General features: G+C 52.4%; 2 protein-coding genes across 4 annotated transcripts in view; both read left to right on the top strand.

The window, feature by feature from the left end:
* AP2B1 (adaptor related protein complex 2 subunit beta 1) overlaps nt 1-2420 on the top strand; it is a 132785-nt gene extending 130365 nt beyond the window's left edge. For both annotated transcript variants that reach the window (XM_041724558.1, XM_041724559.1), the window contains one exon: nt 1961-2420. In XM_041724558.1, the coding sequence (XP_041580492.1) occupies nt 1961-2035 (75 nt within the window). In that variant the 3' untranslated portion in view covers nt 2036-2420. The remainder of the gene's footprint in view (nt 1-1960) is intronic.
* Nucleotides 2421-10315: 7895 nt separating this feature from the next.
* On the top strand, nt 10316-22171 carry RASL10B (RAS like family 10 member B). Of its 2 annotated transcripts, none has more exons than XM_041727086.1 (4): nt 10316-10559; nt 13321-13683; nt 18586-18710; nt 19776-22171. In XM_041727086.1, the coding sequence occupies exons 2-4, from the start codon at nt 13468-13470 to the stop codon at nt 20044-20046; spliced, it is 612 nt and encodes a 203-aa protein (XP_041583020.1). In that variant the 5' UTR covers nt 10316-10559; nt 13321-13467; the 3' UTR covers nt 20047-22171. The 2 variants fall into 2 exon arrangements, with proteins under 2 accessions (XP_041583020.1, XP_041583021.1); XM_041727087.1 differs by lacking the exon at nt 10316-10559 and adding an exon at nt 10777-11281.
* Nucleotides 22172-22319: the final 148 nt, after the last annotated feature.

Consider the following 22319-nt stretch of genomic DNA (forward strand, 5'->3'; position numbering starts at 1 on the left):
TCAGTCATGGACCCCACCAAAAAAAAAATCAGTCTCCCAACTGGTAGATCTTCAAGTATTGTTACAAAGAATGTGGAAAAAAATATTTGGAGGAGAGGAACCACCGCTCTTTAGTCTGGGAGTTAACTACCATAGGCCGTTCTTACTCGTTTTAGCTTCCTCTTCTCCTCCTCCTCCTCTGAACCCACTTACTCTCCCACAAGAACTTTCCACAACATTGACAGCAGAGAGGCTGTGGAGGAAGAGGTACAGAATTGCCTATTCTATAGAGAGCTTGAAAGTCAGGGACATGCCTATAGCTGCAACTTTGACCAAATAGGGAGCTGTTTTCTGTGCATATTTATACTCTTAAATTAGTTGGGGCTTTTTTTAAGAGTTTGGGCTCCGTGGAGGGGGGGGTGCTTTTTTGTTTTGTTTTTATATTTGTCATAATTGCTTTCTTGATTAATGTCAAGTAGCAACTTTGGAAGTGCATTAGAGACTGAATATTAAAGCTGTAAATAATAGAGCCTTTTTTGATGTTCTTTGTTTGGTTTTTTGCCCCCCCCCCCTTTTTTTCCCTCTGTGCCTAAGGTTGAACTGGAACTCACAACCCCGAGATCAAGAGGCACATGCTATTCTGACTGAGCCAGCCAGGCACCATGGGGTTTTTTTTTTTTTTTTTTTTTTTGCATTTTTTAAGTTTGACTTTAAATTTTGAGGATGTGAGTTTTTTTCATGAAATTTGGAGCTGACCAATATTTTTATATTTTTGCCAAAAATATTCTCACCTTTTGTACTGTGTGAAATCATCTGGTATCTCTGATAATAAAGAGGTAAAATAATCTAAAATCTCATAGTGCTATATCATTAAAGACAAGTTTTGCCTGTCTCCCCTAATAGATAGGGACAACAGTGTCAGCAATGCAGAAAGCAGATGTTATATTTTCTGGTTCTAAAGGAAGTTTACATGCATCTACTATTATGTTATTTTTAATAATATTTTGCCTACTCTGATACAATCAAGGATTTCAAGTCTAGGTTTAAGTTTTGTTCTCATGGACCCACACAGTGAAAACCTCAATGTGTAACATTAAAATCTTTTTAAATGTTTTCATCTTGGACAGCCCAGGTGGCTCAGCAGTTTAGTGCCGCCTTCAGCCCAGGGCCTGATCCTGGAGATCCAGGATCGAGTCCCATGTCAGGCTCCCTGCATGGAGCCTGCTTCTCCCTCTGCCTGTGTCTGCGCCCCCCCCCCCCCCTCTCTCTCTCTGTGTGTGTCTCATGAATGAATAAATAAAATCTTTAAAAAAAATGTTTTCATCTTGATTTGGTAATTGTGAGACTAGAAGAAGAGAGGTGGCAGAGGAGTGACACCAGGAGTATATGATTTGCCTTTTCAATGAGGCAGTGAGTAAATAAGGAAGCTGTTGCCATGAACTGCTGTCTGCTTATACTGAGTCTCTCTGTGTTCTTGTTTTCCTTTCATAACATGTTTGTTTGCATCCTCATTGTAATACAGAAAGGTATCTTGGATGTACCTCACTTTTATTTTACTTGGTTTTACATCCTCCTGAACTGGGCCTGAGATAACCATCCTTGTCTGAGTGAGAGACTGGGGCAGGTAGTGGAAGTGACCATCAACAAGTTAAGGTTTAGCCCTTCCCTTCTTGTTTGGTAACAACCCTGTGACTATTAGCAGAGCACTGGAGCAGCTATTCCCCTACTTTGATGTTTTTAGTATGGATGGTTCCCAACCTCATAGACGTGCTGAGAACGTAGGTAGAAGACATAGTACAACATGACATTGATTGAATTGGAAACTGAAAACCACAGAACTTCTTAACAGAATCTCCTCGTTTAGCTTCTGACTGATGGAAGCTCCTCTCTTTGAATCAGGAGATTTCCTTGAACTGAGGGTGGGATATCTTTTGAACTAATGCCAGCCTCCATGCTAATCTTCTCCTTTTCCTCCTAACAGCTGTCGCTGAAGTGTAGAGCTCCTGAAGTCTCTCAGTATATCTATCAGGTCTACGACAGCATTTTGAAAAACTAACAGACGGGTCTGGTGCCCTCCAGCCGCCCCGCGATCGGTGCAAGCCAAGAATTCTTAACTGGAAGAAATCGTCTTGCCTCATAGAATCTGAACCCAAACACACTGAGGCCACCCACCAAGGTAGTGACTAGTCTAACCTGTGCTAACATTAGGGCACAAGCTGTGGATAGTTTTAGCTTCCTGTGAACGTTTGTAACCACTGCTTCTGTCACTTCCCACCTCCTGCCCCCTGCCGCTGCTCTGTCCTTACCTGTGAGCTTCTTCATAACCTGCCGGTGGCTGGCATTTCTGAGAGTAGTTTCAGATTTTGTCATTGAGAGCTCATTTCAAAAGCAGAAAAAGACAAAAAATATTAAAGCAAGGAAAAGTGTCACTGAAACATAAACTGCACTTTATCGTTTTATATTTTTGTACATATGAGAGATGGAGGGAATAATGTACCTGGTAGAAAGTGTTTAAACAGCTGGCCATCATTAACCACATAATCCTGGAGGAAGAGATGCAGTTATTTGCCTATGCTGGTTGTGCTTCTCTTATCTGTGGCAGCTCTGGCCCTGCTCATTTTGGTCTTCACTTTTTTTTTTTCTATATCCCCTCCTCAAACTCTTTCCATGTGACTCTCCCTACCCTACCTATTACCATCTCAGTTGATAGCTCTGCAGTCAGGAATGGTGGTCTTCCTTGAATGGTGTTTTAAGGTGCAGGAAATAGGTAGGGCCCATCGGCACTAAAGCTGAGAGAAACTAGAACTTACTGCATTCCTTTTCCTCAATCTAACCTGCAGATAACACTGATCAAGGAATTTGAGTAGAGATTGGGAACAGGAACCAAAATGTGCTGTCCCCTCTCCCTCCCCTGGATTTAATTTAATTCTCAGGTCCAATTCAGATCTAAAATCATGGTTTTAGAGTTGAAACAGACTTTAACTTATCCAACCCTGTTTTTCCTAAAATGGAAAAAGACAAAAGGCAAAAAAGATGTTAACTACCTGTGGCCTTTTAGCTGGTGAGTAGCAAAGCAGAGGGCTGGGACTGGGTCTCCTAAATTCCCATCAATGTTGTTTTCACTACAGGAGTGTCTCACTAATTTTCCTTTCTTCAATGCCTTTCTCTTGCCTTCTCTGTGCCTGCTTTTTTGTGACTCTTCTCACACTCCATACTGATTTTGGCACTCCATTCATTGGCATCAGAGTATCTTCAATTACTGGAGGGTAAACCCAGATGCCAGAGTGAGAGAGTAGCTAAATATTTCCCCACATGCTCCCAGAGCCCCAGTTCTTGAGGCCAGCAGGGTGGGTGCAGAGATGAAGTGAGCTTAGAGAGGTCACAGACTCACTTTATCCCTTTAGCTCTCTGATCTGCCTTGTTACTTAGGCTCTATGGCAGTTGAGACCATCTTGGAGGGTCAGGCAGTTCTTGACCTCTCTCTGAAGGTTGGGAGATGTGAAGTCTCCTTCCTTAACACTTTGGGTGTGTTTTTTCAAAGAATGCTTTGTGCCCAAAGCACCAACTCTTCAGCGGTGTTCACACGATTACATCTCTGGGCATTTATCACATTGCCTAGTACCCAGTATTCAGGTCTATGAACACCACTGCTCTTCTCAGATGGCCCACACAAGTCAGAGGCACTTTGGGGCCCACAGGCCTCACATTGACTCAGACCTCAGAGTGAGTCCAAGAGGAAGAATCCTAGAAAACAAGAACAGAAACCACCCCACAGCCCGGTCATGTCTGAAATAACCCTGATTCATACCAGTTATAGAGGTTGGAGGGAATGGGCCCCCCCAAAGCAGTTTTCTAAAGCCTTGAGACTCCACAAGAAGAATGACTGGGGTAGGGGTATGGGGGAGAAGTGAGGAACTCTTTCCTGCACTCACCTACCCTGAACCACGTAGAGAATAAATAGGAAGTAGCACAGGAAATATATGTTGGGAGTGGGTAGATTGGTTGTGTGTCGAATGGAAAAGCAGGTTGACGGTTTCCTGGTTGGGAAATCATTCATGGAATCGGATGGATACAGGCAGTGAAGAAGGTTCACACTACAAATACCATGTTCTCATCTCAGAGCAAACTAGTTCCACAAGGAAGTGTATGTGTCAGCTAAGCAGACAACACAATTTTATACCAGAGTGTGTCCCTTTGCCCCTGAAATGGGGCTTCTCTCAACCCCCAGCAGCGATGGGTAACAGCTGCTATTCTCAGCTCACCTGACTGAGCCAATCTGGGAATTCTTCATGCCTTGGGGAGGCTGCCTCCCACTGCACCCCTGAGCACTTAGGGAGGGATTCTGCTCCAAGGAAGAGGACCTATCTCCTGAAGAGACAGCACCTATTTGCCTCCACTGCAGCTTCCCTTTTGGCCTGTGCCGAGCTCGGCCGAAGTGGGGAGACCGAGGGGAGATGGCCCTCCATTCTCCTCTTCTCTGCCTCAGTGTGTCTTTTTGTAACATCAGCTGGTGTCATACAAAGGGCAGGGAAACACACATGCCCAGAACTCTTGCTGGTCAGAGATTCCCTGAGTGTCCTCACCCGAGCCTGTTTTGTGTGTCTGTGTTGTGAAGCTTGGGACTCTGGAGAGAAACTGGGAGTGGGAGGGGTAAATGTTGACCTAAGAATGTTTATCATTCTTTGGTTGTTGGGATCTGTTCTTGGGGCGGGTGGGGGTCAGGGGGGAAGCTTGACCTTGTGTCTTCGTCAATAAACTCATTTACACAAAATGAAGTTTGTGGTATGTATTTTTTTTCCCAGAACTGACACTCTAGGGCACAACACTGCAGCCCAGAAAAGGGATAGGGCAATAATAACCATACTACTAGAACTTTTTTTTCTGGCTGCCCAACCCTCCCAGGGATTTAGCCAAATAGAATTAAGATTGACATGAGGAAGAATCCTATACCTTGCGGAGGCTCCTGTTAACAAAGCCCCATATCACCACCACCACCACCACAGGCAGGAATTGCTCACAGGAGCCAGTCTGGATTCCCTGCTAGGGTCCTAGGCACGTAGTCCCAGGGGCAGAAGCAGCACAGCAGAGCTACTCACCAGTTTCCTGTTACTACCCAGGATGATTCATCTTGAAATGTATAAAAGCCTCTGGGACCTGGACTCAGGGCTCAAATGTTCCCAAGTGAATAGAATTTTTTTTTTAATTTTATTTATTCATGAGAGACACAGAGAGAGGCAGAGACACAGACAGAGGGAGAAGTAGGCTCCCCTCAGGGAGCCCAATGTGAGACTAGATCCTGGGATCATGACCTGAGCCAAAGGCAGATGCCCAACCACTGAGCCACTCAGGTGCCCTCAAGTGAATAGAATTAGTGCCTGAAAGCAAGCTTTCCTAGGAGTTTAAGTCTAGTCACCTACATTGCAGGTAGGTCTCAGGAACAGAAGACCCAGGTGTTGTCAAGATAGAGGCCCCTCCCTAGATTCTGATGAGCAACAGCCTCTGAAGTCTCACAACCTGGAGTGGGAGAAGGAGGCAGAGGGATCCAACACCAAGATGCCCTTAAACTAGTCCTCGGACCTGTCCCCACTAGAGTAAATGTATGTAAGCTGCTTTGCACAGTGTTCAACATTTAGGTGTGCAGGACAGTAGCTGCTTTTATTACTTGGATGTCCAAGCTCCATGAAAGAATGGTCTTTGGGAGCCAGCAACTTTTTAGTTGTCACCATGTTGCTGAATTGCAGTTAGTTCAAGCTGTAACAGGAATGACACTTGGGAAATAGTGGGGCCAGGATGGTCTTTGTTGAGGTTCAAGGTTAAAGAAATTAAGAAAGACGGGCCTTCTAAAGATTTCTCTGGATTCACCAACTAAGAATGATGTCAGGTGGGGCAAACTCTCAGGGCAGAGGCTTTCAACTCTTTTTTTTTTTTTTTTAAGATTTTAATTTCAACACAACATGGGGCTCAAACCTGCAACCCTGAGATCAAGAGTACCATGCTCCACTGACTGAGCTAGCCAGGCGCCCCCACAGACACTCAACTCTTATATACATATTAATACCACATCAGGTTTCAAAGGCTGATGATTTCTGCTCAGCCAGGCCAGGGCGGGACCTGGGGAAAATCTGCATTTAAAAAAACTCAGGGGGTGCCTGGCTGGCTGTCCATTGGGCCTCTTCTCTCCGCTTTGGTCAAGATCCCAGAGTCCTAGGATTGAGCCCCGAAGTCACTCAGTTGTGTTCCCTGCTCAGCAGGGAGTCTGCTTCTCCTGCCCTGCCTGCCCCACACCCCCTGCTTCTACTTTCAAAAAAAAAAAAAAAAAAACTCCTTAGGTGTTTCTACTGCGCAGCTGAACCTCAACTGTCTGCGAAAGACACACCTGTTTGCCTACTTACTTTTAAAGGAATGCTGGTGTTCCTGTAACAGGTGGAAAAATGCTGAAGCACTGGGATGGTGGGGAGTTTTGGTGAAATAGGCGAAGAGGATTAAGAGGTACAAGCTTCTGGTTATAAGTCATGGGGGTGAATAGCATAGGGAATACAGTCAATAATGTGAAAGTTTTGCATAGTGACGGGGTAACTACACATACATGGTGAATATTTCATAATTGTCAAATCACTCTTGTACACCTGAAACGGATATATTGTATGTCAGCTATACTTCAGTTTTTAAAAATAACCAAGAAAAAAGTTAAGTTGCCAAATAAAATGCCAGTGACCCGGAAACATACTGGAAAATAAAGGAAAAATGGTAAAGCACTTTTTATGCCCATGATACCTGCCTACCCCATGAATCCGGCATTATCCCCATCTTCCAGGTGAGGTGTGGCAGAGCCACTCACATCTTTTGACTCCCTGTGTGTGTCCTTACCCCAAGACGCTACAGATTTCCCTTTTAGTTCTACTGAAAGTTCTGTAACAGGCCCTCCCCGCCCTCCACCAGGCCGATGGCCCGACCTGCTAGGCCCCCTAAGTTACAAGTCTGTAGAACTAAAAGCAGAGCACGCTGACCCGCAGACTTTGACCTTCCCTTGCACCATCCTTCTCAGCCCCGGAATAGCAACTAGGAAATACTGAAATCTCAGGTACGTTGTTTCTGAAGCCTGAAAACAGTTGAGGACTCCCGGGTTTGAGCTTTTCTACTCCCACCTCATGCATTGATGCTTTTTCTGATTTTGCTTGGACCCAGATTTCTTTTCCCTGCCACCCCCAGCTCCAGGAGGCAAGAGCCTGTTTATTTTAATACCTGGTGTGGCACTTTGGAAAGATCACACCTCCCCCGTTGTTACCCGTTTCTATCTCCTGAGCACTAATCCTAGAATCCCAGCCAGCCCCCAGACATGTTATTAGCAACAAGGATGTTTCTTGAAAAGTTTCCGAGTTGGCTGCAAACTTGCCATCTCAGTTTCTCATTTAGCTTTTTGCCCTGCCATTCTTGATGCTGCCAACAAGGGGAAGGCTGATTTGGGGGTTGATTGGATCCAAATGTACTTAGTCTCCTGAAGTATTGGTTTGAAACAGGACTGCCCCAGCACTCTGGGACCCAGAGAACTGCTCAGCAGCACCTCCCACCATATAGGTATTAGAGGAGGATGTTCACATCCAGCCTCTGGCTTTCCCTCCATCGGTTCATTCACTCTCCACTTCCGGTCTTAGGCTCCAAAATCTGGTCCTACAGCCTCTGAAAGCTCAGTGGGGTTTTCAAGCTGTGATGGGATGCAGGGGTGGAGCACATGGTCTTTGTTTCTTCTGACCCACTTGGGTGTCTGGGCCTCAGATGCTGCAAGTAGACCTACACATGTGCTCTCCCAGAGTCTCCGCTTGTACCTCAGGCATCCCCAGCTGAGCCAGAGCCACGTGAGGCTTAAGACAGGGCACAGACCTAAAGACAGGGCCTCTCAAACTTTTTCACCAAAGTAATTGTAATGATAGAGTGAGCAGGCCTCTTTGGTGTAAGTTCTAGCCCAAAGTAACTCAAACCAAAATGACTTAGCCGAATGTTAAATGCAGGCATATTTTGCATTTTATGTTAATACCGTGGCTGCTTGTTTTTTATATAAAAATAATGTTTTAAATGACCTACCACTGAAGGCAAGGATGAAATCCCATAATTAACCTATGGCTTTGTGTTCTCCTAGCAGAAGCTTTTGGGAAGCCTGGCACCAAGGTATGAGTGTAAATATTGCACAATTTGTACTTCTAGTCCACTTTGGGCTGAAGTAGAACAATGTAGGGTGATGGCCAGGGGAGTAGACATAAAGTCTGAGATCCTTGGGCAGAGTAAGCATTAATGATTTTGAGACAGAATGGAGGATGGACGGTGCCCTGGACAATTCAGTCAAGTTAGGAAAAGCTCTCAGTGACCCTGTTGTTGACCCCACAAGGGTCCATAAACTCCCAATTTCTCCCTGCAAATTCTTCTGGGAGGAAGCCATATCCTTCTCAGCCCTGTATTTGCTTCTAGCCGCTGCCCTGTTCCTTCTCATACCCCACCCCAATGCCCTAGGAGCCCCCCTAGAATAAATGGAAACGCTTTCCCGAGTTGGTGTCCAACCTCCCATATGAATGACTATGTCTTTTAAAAAGACACGAAAAAATTAAGGCCACACATTGAGACTTCCTACAGTCAGGCAGCGCCATAAGAACTCTGTACACCTGTAACTCCTTTATGCCCTTGAGCACACCTGATCACATCTCCACTTTACAAATAAGGTAATAGAGTTAGGATAGTTCAAGTCATGTGCCTTCAGTCACGGTCACGTAGTTAAGTAGTAGGGCCAGGATTTAAATCCAGATCTGTCCCATTCTGAGGCCCAGGCTCATAACCACTACGCTTTCTGTCTTGATGGGAGAGGGAGGAGGAACAATTGGGAACATGCCCAAAATGCCAGAGCCCAAAGGGAGGAGGAAACTGGCTCTGTGAGGAATCCTGAGCCCACGAGTAATAGAAAGTCTAGAAAGTAATAGAAAGTCATAGTGGAGAATGCTGGGTCCCAGGGGTAAGAAACTCGGAAGAGTGCTCTGAGCTCCCCCTTCCTTCTCCCTGTCCTGCAGGTAACTAAACAGCAACTCTGGCCACTTAGCTGCCCTGCTTCAAAACCCTTCACTGCCTTCTGATCCAGCACAGAGGCTAGGTCCAAACTCCTTAAACAGCAACCACGGACTTTGAGACCTCACTTCAATGCCCCTCCCTGCCTCCTCTCAGGAGCATCCCCCCACCCCGGTGGACTCCCTTCCCAAACCCCTGTACCTGCTCCCACCTTCTCTCACCTGCAGCCCTCCTCTCCCATAACGTCCCTCACACCCAAAGCCCCAAATCCACTACTTTCAAAACTCCTTCCTTTCAGAGTTGCCTCCCGAGGCCTCCCACTCCTCTAACTAGCTGGGCCCCTCCCTCAGCCCCCCCCCACACACACACACCCAGAACCTTGGCTTTTCAGCTACACAGAATTGGTGCTGCTGGGTCTGCTTCTCCCCCTTGGGCTGGGAGGGCCGCCCAAGTAGGGATCCCATCTTTGTATTCCGAATTTTGCCCTAAGACCAGTAACTGGGCCCTTCCAGCCTCCACTATCTCATCTATAAGATCAGCCTCGTAGAATTGTGAAGATCAAATCTGAGGTCGCAGGCAAAGCTTGGGGCGCGGTGTCCGGCACACTGCACGCTCGCTGAATGCCAGCTATCCACGGGGAGGGCCGCTGGAGCCGCTGGTTCTGGAATAAAGGCCCAGGTGCCTCTGCCCGCACCCCTGGCGGACCTCCGGGTCTGGAGGGCGGAGGGGAGCAGTCGCGTTAGGCGGGTGGGGGTCGTCGGTTGGCAGGAGAGAAGCCGTGCTCTGCGGCTGGCCCGCTCTGCCCTTCTCGCACCGCTGCGGCGAAGTGCGGGAGCCGCCACGCTGCGCCCCGTGCTCCAGGCGCGCGGGGCGGCCGGGCGGGGCGCAGGGGGCCGAGCGCGGGGCGCGGTGGGCGGCAGGGTGCGGGGGAAGGGCTGGGGTGAGGCAAAAGGCTCCAGGGCCTCCCCGGTGCCTCCACCCCCCTCCTGGGGGAGCTAAAAATCTGTCGGGGTGAGTCGGGACGGGGTGCAAGTGGAGGCTCGGGGTTCGGAAGATTTCGTCCAGGGGCGCGCGAGCGAACGTGTCGGGCTCAGGGACCCAGCTGAACGCCAGCCCGCCCCGCCCCGCCCCGCCTCCCCGCCGGCCCCGCGCTCCCCGCCCCGCCCCGCCCCGCGCTCCCCGCCCCGCCCCGCGCTCCCCGCCCCGCCCCGCGCTCCCCGCCCCGCCGCCGGCCCCGCGCTCCCCGCCCCGCCCCGCCCCGCCCCGCCCCGCCCCGCGCTCCCCGCCGCCTCCCTCCTGCCGGCGCGAGCGGGCGGCGCGCTCCGGAGCGAGAGCTGCGCTGGAGCCTTCCTGCCCCCTCGGCGCCCGCACCTGCCCTGCGCGCCCGCCGCTGAACCTGCGCCGGCCGGGCGGCCGGGGGCGCCCCCACCCCCCTCCCCCCGGGCCGGGGAGCCGGGGGGCAGCGCCGGAGCCCGGGGGGAGCGCGGCCCCGCAGGCCGGCCGGCCCGGGCCGGGGGCAGCTAGGACGGCCCCGGGTAAGCGGCGGGAGGAGGGGCGGCGGGCGGGGCCGGGGCCGGGGCGCGGGGGGCGGGGGGCCGGCGGGGACGCGGCGCGGGGCGGCCACGTGAGGGCGGGAGCTGCGGGTGCCTGCAGGGTGCTGGAGGCGGAGAGCGGCGGGGCTCCGGCATCCCCCAGACTCCCACCAATCAGGTCCTCCGACGCCCCCACCCGCCCACCCCCACGCGAACGTGCGGGGACAGACAGCGGGCAGACGTGTGACTCGGCCCGTGGGACCGCAGAGCCGGGCCGCCAGTCTGGGGCAGGACTCAGCGTGTCCAGGCCGGAGGGAGGGGACGGGAAGGCTTGGGCCCCAGGGTGTCCGGGGCTGTGGCCGGGCGCTGTCTGCAGACTCACTGCGGAGCGCAGGCCTCCGGGAGGAGCGCCCAGGGGGCTGGGCCCCGATTCTCCAGTCTTGGGACAGCCCCCTTCAGTCCACACCCAGCTAGGGACGCCGGGTTAATAGGCACTTAGACCCGGGATCTCTGCCTGAGAAGAGGGAGGGGAGGGGGCAGGATCACCTCCGAGTCAGGCTCAGGGCCACGCTGGGCCTGGTGAGTTCCAGGCGGCTGGCCCCAGCTCCGTGGCCTCCCTTGCATCTCCTCCCTGGCTCCAGGGCGATGCCCCGTTTATTTCCCACCTATTCTCCAGAAAGGGTTGATTTCTGCGCAGGGAGTGTGGCGTCCGGGAGAATCTGCAGGTAGGACACATCCTAGATACCTCTAAGCTGACACACCCAGAGAGACGTGGGGGGCTCTTCTTGCATTCCTTGCCCTCTCTTCCTCTCCACCTGCTTGTGCTGGTTATGTAATTAACCCAGCTGAGGCTCCCCGCCAAGCTGCCAGTGTCCAGGGATGCCCGAGGGGGCTGGGGCCTGCAGGAATTTATGGGGAGGAGGGAACAGTCTTTACCCCAGTGGGAAGCTCATAGAAGTGGATAAACACCTGTTGGGGAAAGGACACCACGTGGGGCAGAAAGGAAGCCAGGGTCCTAGTCTTAGCTGGCTCTGTGGTCTCCACTTCTCTCAGTCTCTGATTTTGGGTTTCGGTTTTACCTTCAATAAAACAGGGAGAAGAGTCTCTCTCTCTCTCTCTCTCTCTCTCTCTCTCTCTCTCTCTCTCTCATATACACACGCATACACACCACACTACATGTACGTGAGCAACAGTGGATAAGACCCATCCTGGGATTGCTAGGAGTCCCATTGAAATTTTACAAGACCTTAGATGGACAAAGGACCCCTGTACCTAACAGTGGCCACTGTTAATTGAACACCTACTGTTGTGGGCACTGGGCTATACTCTCATGACATCTCTTTGATGGCGTCACAACGCCCTATAAAGTGTCTTGCCTAAGGCCACACTTTAGGTGGCAGAGCTGGGAATCCGACCTTGGTGGGTCTCATCTCAGACCCTGCCCTGGGTTTTACTATGCTGTATGTACACCTACCCCATGGATTGGATTTTCTGAGCCAGGCCAGACTGAAGGCCATTCAGCTGTGAACTGTGCACATATGGAAAGAACATGCATCCAAAGAGAAGACACACACAAAAGCGTGGCCCTGTCTGAATCCAGCAAACCCATCTGCCCTGGGCCCACGTAGTAGGCACTGTTGTCACCGTCCTTCTAACAGTCCCTGGACAGGAAGTCTCAGGCATGTATTAGCCTCCCTGGTCACCATCCCCAACAAAAGAAGAAGGCAGTGGTTAGGAGGTTTTCTTGGATTATGTCAGAAATAGGAGTTAATTACCCACCTTATATATGCAGAGCATAGCTCAGATTGGGCAGGTGGTGGGCCCACTGACCACAGCTAGGAATCATCATAGCTGGGGCTTATACCTAAACTCTAGAGTCACTCAAACTGACCGAGCAAGGAGGTGATGGACCCGCAGCAAAGTCCAACCCTGTGGCAGCCCTTTCCTGGGCACCTGCTGTGTGCCAGGCCCTCTGAGCTCAGGCGATGAGACACAGCCCTTGGCGTGGAGGCAGTCACCAGCTAGAATCACTACACTTGGGGGTCAGAGGTACTGCAATGTTGTGGGAGTCACTGCTCTTGCCAGCCGTGTCCCTCCCGAGTCTTCCCTCAAGTGGAAATACCTTCTATCCTTGAGGGATACTGTATTGACTGTGGCTAACCACATGGGAATGCTAACATTTTTTGCTCAACAAGTGGTATGCTTCAGAGCCAAAGTGGTCATCTGGTCCAGGGTTCTCAACCCGGGGGGAGGGGGGTATTTGGAAACGAGGTGTTTTTGGTCATCGTAGTAGTGACCAGACTCTGCTGCTGGCAGGTACCTCCTGGCAGCAGGGATGTAAAATATCCTGCCAGATAAAGGACTCTCTCCTCAGAATGCTGGGAATGCCTCCTTTGAGACACACTGGACTTGGCTCCTCCGCCCCCGCCCAGGGCTCTGTGTGAAAGCTTGGGTGGAACAAATCTAGTGTGCTTCCCACTCTGCTCTGCAGCCTGCCTTGGCTGGGGGGTGGGGGTCAGACCTGACCAAAAGTCAGGCCATAATACAGGAAAGAGCGATTCCCACTTTGCAGGGGCAAAGGCGGAGAGGGGAAGGAAAGGAGAAGGGAGGATGGAGGGACTCTGGACAGCTGGAGCTGGATGTCCTGGGAAAGGAAAGCCATGCCAAGGGGTAGTGACAGCTTCAGCCAAGTCCCCAAGGTGGGGAGGTATAGGACAGATCCAGAGAAAAGCAGGCCCACCAAGCCCACCTCTTGTCTCCACAGTCCAGGTGGAGGCCGCAGAGGGCCCAGGGCAAGCAGGGGCAGCAATGGTGGGTCCTGACGGTGGCTGAGCCCCCAGCCCCTGGAATATGCAGCCCAGGGGAGCCCCAGGCAGCGGCGAGGACGCGGTGGCGGAGCGGGGCGGGAGGCATGGTCTCCACCTACCGGGTGGCCGTGCTGGGGGCTCGAGGCGTGGGCAAAAGTGCCATCGTGCGCCAGTTCCTGTACAACGAGTTCAGCGAGGCCTGCGTGCCCACCACCGCCCGACGCCTCTACCTGCCTGCTGTCGTCATGAACGGCCACGTGCACGACCTCCAGATCCTCGACTTCCCGCCCATCAGCACCTTCCCTGTCAACACGCTGCAGGTAGGAGGGCCCACTGGAGAGCCAGCCGGGGAGGGGAGCGGAGGCGTGGGGGAGAAGCTGGACTCCCACCCTTTCTGGGCTCCAGCGCTGTCCCCATCCCAGGGTTCCAAGGGCTCTGTGCCACACCATGGGCCACTCTGCTCAGACCCATTGTTTGTGTGCTGCTTTATTCAACACATATTTAATGAGCATTCAATGTGTGGTGGGTGGGACCAGGATGGAATGGCGCGCAAAACAGATATGCAGGTGACTCTCAAGGAGCTAACTCACGGTCACACCCATGGCGTCTGTAGAAGGGACAGCAGAAGAAAAAGCCAGGGCCGGAGAAAGGTGTGTTCTCAGAGACTGGAGGCCCCAATCAGTCTTTTGTCCAAAGGCCTTTCTTTAAGTGATGCTCTGCCCCTTGACCTCAGGACTAGAGCCCACTGGGCACCCTTCCTGCAGGGATTGGATTCAGATGCCCCCAGTGCCATGGCTTGTGGTGCTCCTTCCCCCAGCCTGTAGGGACCAGCTCCTCCTCCCCTCTACCTCTGGCCTGGCAGGGGATGGGGTGCCAGCAGAGGCTCGACTCTAAAACACAGTTGCTCACCTAAGGAAGCCCCTAACCAGGTGTTCAGAGGTTTCTCTGGAAGGACAGATGGGGGCCATAGCGTGGCCAGTTGTGACCACAGATCCATCAGTGTCTGGTGCAGGGGCTCAGGCTCAGCACTGTCTCAGAAACTCTAGGCAGGATGACCCTGGCCCAAGTCTTGGGATACTTGTCTGTCCCATCCCAGGTGTGGGAGTTCAACACCAAAGACAAAAGCCTGATCCACACATCTGCCCCTTGGCAACAGCGAGGTCAGAGGGCAGTGTGTCCAGAGCCAGGGCCTGTGGTTCTCCTCCACAGGAGACTTGAACAGCAGCCCAAATGGATATGCAAATCTCATCCTAGTCTTGCACATTGATCTTTGCTTATTTTTTCACATTTTGTTGTAGATTTAATTTAATTTTATTTTTTTAAAGATTTTATTTATTCATGAGAGACATGAAAGAGAGAAGCAGGGACACAGGCAGAGGGAGAAGCAGGCTCCATGCAGGGAGCCTGACTTGGGACTCCATCCCGGGTCTCCAGGATCACGCCCTGGGCTGAAGGCGGCGCTAAACCGCTGAGCCACCCGGGCTGCCCTAATTTTAATTTAATTTTAATTTTAGAATAGGTAAGACACAGTTTAAAAATCCAAAAATTTTGTTAAAAAAAAAAAAAAAAGGTCCAAACTGTAAAAGGTACCCAGAGAAATCCCAGTCCTGCCCCTGCCCTCTTCACCCTGATTCTTGCCCCACACTCTGTGGCCATCCTCATGGTTTTTTATTCACCCTTCCAATTTATTTTTCTTTCTTTCTTTTCTTTTCTTCCTATTCCTTCTTTTCTCCCTTCCTTCCTTCCTTCCTTCCTTCCTTCCTTCCTCTTTCTCTTTCTTTTCTTTTTTTTTTTTTAATATTTTACTTATTTATTCATAGAGATGCAGAGAGAGAGAGGCAGAGACACAGGCAGAGGGAGAAGCAGGCTCCATGCAGAGAGCCAGACGTGGGACTCGACCCAGGGTCTCCAGGATCACGCCCTTGGCTGCAGGTGGCGCTAAACCGCTGCGCCACCAGGGCTGCCCTCTTTTCTTTTCTTTTCTTTTCTTTTCTTTTCTTTTCTTTTCTTTTCTTTTCTTTTCTTTTCTTTTCTTTTTTTCTTTCCTTTTCCTCTTCTTTCCTTTTTCTTTTCTTTTCTTTTCTTTTCTTCTTTTCTTTTCTTTTCTTTCTCTTTTTTCTTTTCTTTTCTCTTTTCTTTCCTTTTCTTTTATTTTCCTTCCTTCCTTCCTTCTTTTTCTTTTTCTTCTTTCTTCTTTCTTCTTTCCTTCTTTCCTTCTTTCCTTCTTTTCTTCTTTTCTTCTTTTCTTCTTGAGAGACACAGAGAGAGAGGCATAGGCAGAGGGAGAAGCAGGCTCCCTACAGGGAGCCCGATAAGGAAATTGATCTCAGGACCCCGGGATCATGACCTGAGCTGAAGGCAGATGCTCAACCACTGAGCCACCCAGGTGCTCCCACACTTCCAGTTTCTTTAGACAAATAAGAAAATGTGTTCTTATTCCACTCCCTTTCTTACAGAAGAAAAATAATTGTTCTACACCTGGTCTTTTTGCTTTAGATTATGACCTGGAGATCTTCCCTGAGTGGTAGTATTTGATTGTCAGTAGCATGGCTATGCTGTACCCACTGGAGAGATGTTCCATGGAGTCCCCTCTTGTTGAACAAGTGGATTGTTTCCAGACTTTTGCTGTCTTGAGCCACGGCACACCGATAGCCTTGTCCATAGTCTCTCTGCACACAGGGAGGCGTATCTGTAAAATCTAGCCCCAGAAATGGCATTGCTAGGTCAAAGGATGAATGCGGCTGGATTTGGAAGGGGAGATTTCCCTCCCTTTCTAGGAAGTTGCATGTTTTGTGTTGTCTCAAGGACCAGACGTGAGTTCTTGTTTCCCTAAAGCCTTTCCATCAGAGTGTATTGTCCAACTTTTGGAGTTTTGACAATCTGATAGATAAGAGATGGTATCCTCAGTGTAGTTTTGGTTCGCCTCTCTGATTATGACTGCAGCTGAGCATCTTTTCATAGGTTTAAGGGCTTATGCATTTCTTTTTCTCACAACTATTAATGCCTTTGTCCATCTTTCTGTTGGGTTGTTGCCCTTTTACTTCCTGATTGATCCTGAGTGTTAGACTCTCCTGGACGTCCAGGACTTCACTCCTGGACTTTGAGCAGAGACATATTGAGACAGGACCCTGCATCCCCAAAGATCAAATATAAAAGCTAAGAATCTCAGTGGCCACTGTCTGAAAAGAGAAATACACTCCTCCCAATGCCAGCTGAGATGCAGCCTGGGAGGGTGGTCTGAACCTCTGCCGGTCCCTCTACAGCTCCTCTCCTGTCAGAGGAAGCTGGGCTTAGAGAAACAAGCAACAAATGCAGGGTTGGCCCCCAGGTGGCTGAGCCTCCCTCCACTCCCCCATGTCCTCAGAACTGGACTCAGTTTCCATGGCTCCTTCTCTGTCTTGACACAGCCCCAAGGTGGTTTCTTGCAGTCTGGAACTCTGCACGGAGCTAGCTGGAAGGCAAGCTGAGCTTTCTTGCTCCCTCCCTTCAATCAGGGGTGAAGGCACAATCCCGACAATCAGGAACCTTCCTCCTCTCCCTCTTAGGAGCCTCCAGAGAGCAGTGGGAGGGAAGGCAGCCTGAAGGTCCCCTGGAGGAGGCAGCATGTTGGGGGGAAGGTGGGGCTGTCGCCCTCAAGGGCTGGCAGCTGTCCCCTCTCCCCAGCAGAGAGCTGGAAGACTTGGGGAGCCTCTGTGCCTCTCTCCCCATCCCTCCCACTCCCTGCTGATCTCTGCTCCTTGTGTGGGTTGGGGGAGGAGCTCTGTGCACAAAGGGGTCCCAGGCTCCCAGAGGGCACCGCATCTGGTGGAATGTAGTCCTCCCTGGGCTGAGAAGCCAGCCCCTGGTTCCCAACAATTTTAAATTTGCCCCCAGCATCTTTCCCCTGCACCAAAGTTAAAACTCAGCACGAAGAAAAGATGCCACATCATCTCCCCGGGGAAATCCACTGCGGTAGCTTCTAAGTGTTTCAGTTGGGAAGTGCTTTTCTGGAGCCAGCCTGACCACCGCTGCCACTGGAGTCTTTCCTCCTTTATTCCTGCACTGAGGTGGAGAAGCAGCTGTGGTCCTCCAAGCCTGGCCCCTGCCCCAGTGCAGCTCATAAGTTGGCAGCAGCTCCTCCGTGTTTTTTGCCTCAGGTCCTCAGGGGAGAAGACCCTGGTTCCCTCTGTCCTTGGAAACCTCCACCATCCCCAACTTCAGCGACCCCTTCTTTCAACACACCAGCTGCCTTCAACTGCTCTTGCGTTTGCCAGCTGCTGGAAGGTTAATCAGCTAATTAATCTCTTAAGAAACCTTCTCTTTAGTACACTCAGCCTTTCCCTGAGAATTTGCCATAAACATTCAGGAAGCCCTTTCTCCCTGGAGCTGCCCTTGAGCCCTGTTCCACACCGGCCCCCACTATGCATCCAGTTGCAATCTTTTTCTCTGGCCTTCTCCTTCTCAACCCTGAGGGCAGTGTGGAGCAAACAGAAGGGGCAATTTGGGTAGCAGTTTAAGGGCAGTGTCACAGGCAGGTGTTGTAATGATCCCGCATGGAGCAAGTGAGGTTCAAGACTAGCCTGGGTAGCGCAGTTAAAGAGCCTGCTAAAGGCCAACACAGTAGGGAGGCACTGAGTGGGGAGGAGAAGGAGGTATGTAAACATGAGGAAGGCCTGGCTCTGACCCTCCCAGGAGCTCACAACAGAACCAGGGACCTGGGGATGAAAACAGCTCTAACCAAGGTATAGCCCAAGGGTTCTTAGAACACAGGAGAGGAAGGGAGTAGTCCCCTGCTTGCAGGAAGGCTTCTTGGAGGAGGAGGAAGCATTTAAACTTGAAGACAGAGGATGTCAGCAGATTCAACAACTAGGTCAGAGGGCTTGGCTCTTAGAGGCAGGCATTTATAACTGCATTTGAACAAAGGTCCCAGTGGTCAGATAAATGAATGAATGGTTTGGGTAATAAAATGGGACAAGGCAGATCTCTGCTCCAGAGGTGCACAGGACAGTGAGTGCATTGGCTCTGAAGGTCAGGCAGGGTGATCCGCCCTAGCCTGGCTGGGAGGTGCAGGAGCGGCAGCACTGATCTCCTCCTTTCAGCTCTGGGCCAGGCTTCCTGGGGAGGCGGGTGGGTGTAGGAGGCTTGGGGTGCGGGGCAGGTGTCAGTCTCCCGCTGGAGGTGGCTGGGGGCAAGGGGAGCCCTCAGGATGGCTCTGACCTTGGCACTGACTGGGGGTGTTGCAGGAGTGGGCAGACGCCTGTTGCAGGGGACTCCGGAGCGTCCACGCCTATATCCTGGTCTACGACATCTGCTGCTTTGACAGCTTTGAGTACGTCAAGACCATCCGCCAACAGATCCTAGAGACGAGGTGAGGAGCCAGGATATGGCCCTTATCACCTCAGTGGGTGCCCCAGGGCTAACCACTTCCCGCAGAAAGTATACCAGATTGGGGAGGAGGACATTGGTGAGGTACCCTCTGGTTCCTGCACATATATTCAAACATGTACACCATGTTACTCTTCCCATTTCTAATAACCCACTTTGGGATCCTTACCATGGGGTGGCTAGTCTAGTGCAGTGGTTAGGAGCACAGGCTCAGGGCCACTCATCCACATCACTTTAAGCCAGTTAACAGGCAAGCCTCAGTGTCCTCCTCTGTAAAATGGGGACAATACCACGTTTTATTTTTTTTTAAGATTTTATTTATTTATTCATGAGAGACACACAGAGAGAGAAAGAGAGAGAGGCAGAGACACAGGCAGAGGGAGAAGCAGGCTCCATGCAGGGAGCCTGACGAGGGACTTGATCCCGGAACTCCAGGATCACACCCTGGGCTGAAGGTGGCGCCAAACGGCTGAGCCACCTGGGCTGCCCTTTAAGGAACATTTTATTTTTTATTTATTTATCTTTTAAATTTATTTATTCATAGAGACACAGCTAGAGAGAGAGGCAGAGACACAGGCAGAGGGAGAAGCAGGCTCCATGCAGGGAGCCCGACGTGGGACTCGATCCAGGGTGTCCAGGATCACGCCCTGGGCTGCAGGCGGCGCTAAACCGCTGCGCCACCGAGGCTGCCCAGGTCCACATTTTAGACCAGTGTTGTTGTTGTTGTTTTTAAGATTTTGTTTGTTTACTCATGAGAGAGAGAGAGGCAGAGACACAGGCAGAGGGAGAAGCGGGCTCCCTGCAGGGACCCTGATGTGGGACTCGATCCCAGGACCCCAGCATCATGCCCAGAGCTGAAGGCAGACGCTCAACCACTGAGCCACCCAGGGGTCCCACAGACCAGTTGTTCTGATCAGAGAATATCAGGTGCCGCCAGGGCTGAGCGCTTGCCCGGAGCAGTACCGGCCAGGCACAGCCTGCCCTTCTTGAAGGGAGGGCTGGTGAGACCCGACTGCGGGGTTCTGAGATTCCCCCACCCGGCCCGCAGGGTGATCGGCACCTCGGAGACGCCCATCATCATCGTGGGCAACAAGCGGGACCTGCAGCGCGGCCGCGTGATCCCGCGCTGGAACGTGTCGCACCTGGTGCGCAAGACCTGGAAGTGCGGCTACGTGGAGTGCTCGGCCAAGTACAACTGGCACATCCTGCTGCTCTTCAGCGAGCTGCTCAAGAGCGTCGGCTGCGCCCGCTGCAAGCACGTGCACGCCGCCCTGCGCTTCCAGGGCGCGCTGCGCCGCAATCGCTGCGCCATCATGTGACGGGGGGCGGGGGGGGGGGCTCCCCGGGACCGCGGGGAGGGACCCGCCTGGAGGGACGGGAGGGGCGGAGGACGCGGAGCCTGGACGCAGGCCCACCCCACCCCACCCCTCCCCGCGGGGTCTTCCCCGGCGCCGCCCTTCCCTTGGGCTGCAGCTAGCGCAGGGCCCAAGGGGACGGTGGGGGGGGAGCGCGGGGCCCGGGAGGTGCTGCCTTGGTGCCCCCCCCCGCCCGTCTTCTCCAGAGAGTGTGTCTGTCGTTGCTCTGCGTCTGTCCCCCCCGTGTCCATCTGCCCAAGCGTCTGTTGGTCCTTAGCTGTCGGTCTCCTCCACCCTCGGGTCCACCCTCCTGCCCCCAGCTCCGTTCACAGGGCTCTCATTCGTTCATCCCCTCACCGCAGATCCTGGCAGCTTCTCTGTGAGGCCAGCCTTTGGACCGTCAGCACCACCGGCACAGGGCAGAGGGATGTGGGTGGCCCAAGGACCATCATCAGGGTCCTAGGGTTGAGGTCCCAGTCAGTCAGGAGGAGAAGGCTGAGCTCTCCCCCTTCCAGGGAGACCTCCCCGCCCAGCAGCCCCCAGAGACACAACAACCTACCTTCCAGCCTTAACTCGATGGTCCGTCCCTGCCGGGTGCCCCTCATCCCCTTCTTCACCCCACAGCCAGATCACCCCCTGGGTTAAAACTTTTTTTTTTCTCGACACAATGTGGAGAGGGAATCCCCCAAAGGATAAATTTATTTCCACGATGTCGGGTTCCAGCCCTCTATTCCCTCCTGCGTTGGGTGGTCTGCAAGATTAGGGGATGTTGGGTTTGGGGGGCTGGTGGTGGGCAAGATGGTGCCCTGGGGTGGGGGGTGGTTAGGTTGTGCTACTGAACACTCTTATCTCCCCATCCCACTCCAATCTGACTTCCCCAGACCCTGCCTGCCTTGAATCTCAGATTTCTCTGATAAATCTGAGGAGGGACAGAGCCAGGTAAAGAATTATGGGGACCTTTGTGCTTGGGGGAGATATGCCCACATCCCCACCCCTAGATAGAGGCCCTCAGGATCTGATGCCCTCTTGTCCCAACACCAGTTGGCCCTATGCCCTGACTCACTCCACCCCATTTTCTCTGGCTGTCTGGCCGGTTTCTACCTCTCGTCACCGGAGCTGATCACTGTCAGTTTTGTACCGATTTAGAAATAACAAAATCCATGAAGATACTAGGAGTGGCCTGAGGGATTACTGGGGTACTTGGAGGGTGTGAGCAATGGTGCGGTCCCAAGCCCCCACTCCCACCCCGGCTGAGTTCTCCTTGAGGCTGAGTCCTGAGCCCTGGTGTGGTGGGAGGATAGGAAGGTCCCTTGTTAGAAGAGGGGCAGACAAACAACCAACCCAGCCTTGATGTAGCCAAGCTGCAGTGTGTAGACCAGAAAATCAGGTAGCCCAGAGTGGTGATGGAGCAGAGTCTGGGGAAGGGGGCCACCGGTAGGGAATTTATCCAGATCCAGTGTGAGAGGGAATCTGATTCTCCCTTCCACTTCCCCACCTGATTCTCCTTCCACCCGTGGGGTGTAGCGCAGCCCTGCAGTGACTGCCCTGAGCTTGGGCAGTCCAGTATTCCTGGATTCTAGTCCCTGCTGTGCTGCATGACTTTGGGCAAGTGACTCGCCCTCTCTGAGTCTCCCTCTGAAACAGAGGAGGTGGCTCCCCTTCCCCACACCTTGGAGTGGGTGGGAGGGTAAGGAAGAGGGCCTGCCTCCTTTTATCCCCTGCATCCCAGCCCCCCTGGTTTACCAGGGGGATGGATGGGGTGAGGGATGGCAGCATCTCACCTGCCCCCATCACTGTCACCCCCAGCTGAGGCACCTGAGGTGGGCATGGGGGACCCAGGCCTCCGGCTGCCCCTTGTGGGAGCCATTGGAATGTATCGCCTGGCCGGCCCCCCTCACCCCCTGCACGGCACTCCAAGTATTTGAGTTTGATTCCTTCCACACCCATTCTGAGTCTCTGTCCTCCCCACCGCCCCCCCCACCCCACCCAGGGTTTCCCACCACAGGGGTCTGGAAGTGTGTATGATGCCCATTGCGCTGTGATCGGAAGTCAGATTAAAAATCAGGGAGTGTTTTCCCTTGTTTCTGTACAAGGCATTGGTTGGCTCCGTTCCTGCCCTGGAAGGGAAAGGGCTCCCTACAGGGCCCACTGGCCTGCTGAGCTCTGCTGCCGATGGACCAGAGGACCGGCAGGGTGATGAGGTTGCTCTGAGTCCCAGAGCCTGGGGCAGCCAGGAG

The sequence above is a fragment of the Vulpes lagopus genome, chromosome 12 (genome assembly GCF_018345385.1).
Source record: "Vulpes lagopus strain Blue_001 chromosome 12, ASM1834538v1, whole genome shotgun sequence".
NCBI classification, from domain to species: domain Eukaryota; kingdom Metazoa; phylum Chordata; class Mammalia; order Carnivora; family Canidae; genus Vulpes; species Vulpes lagopus.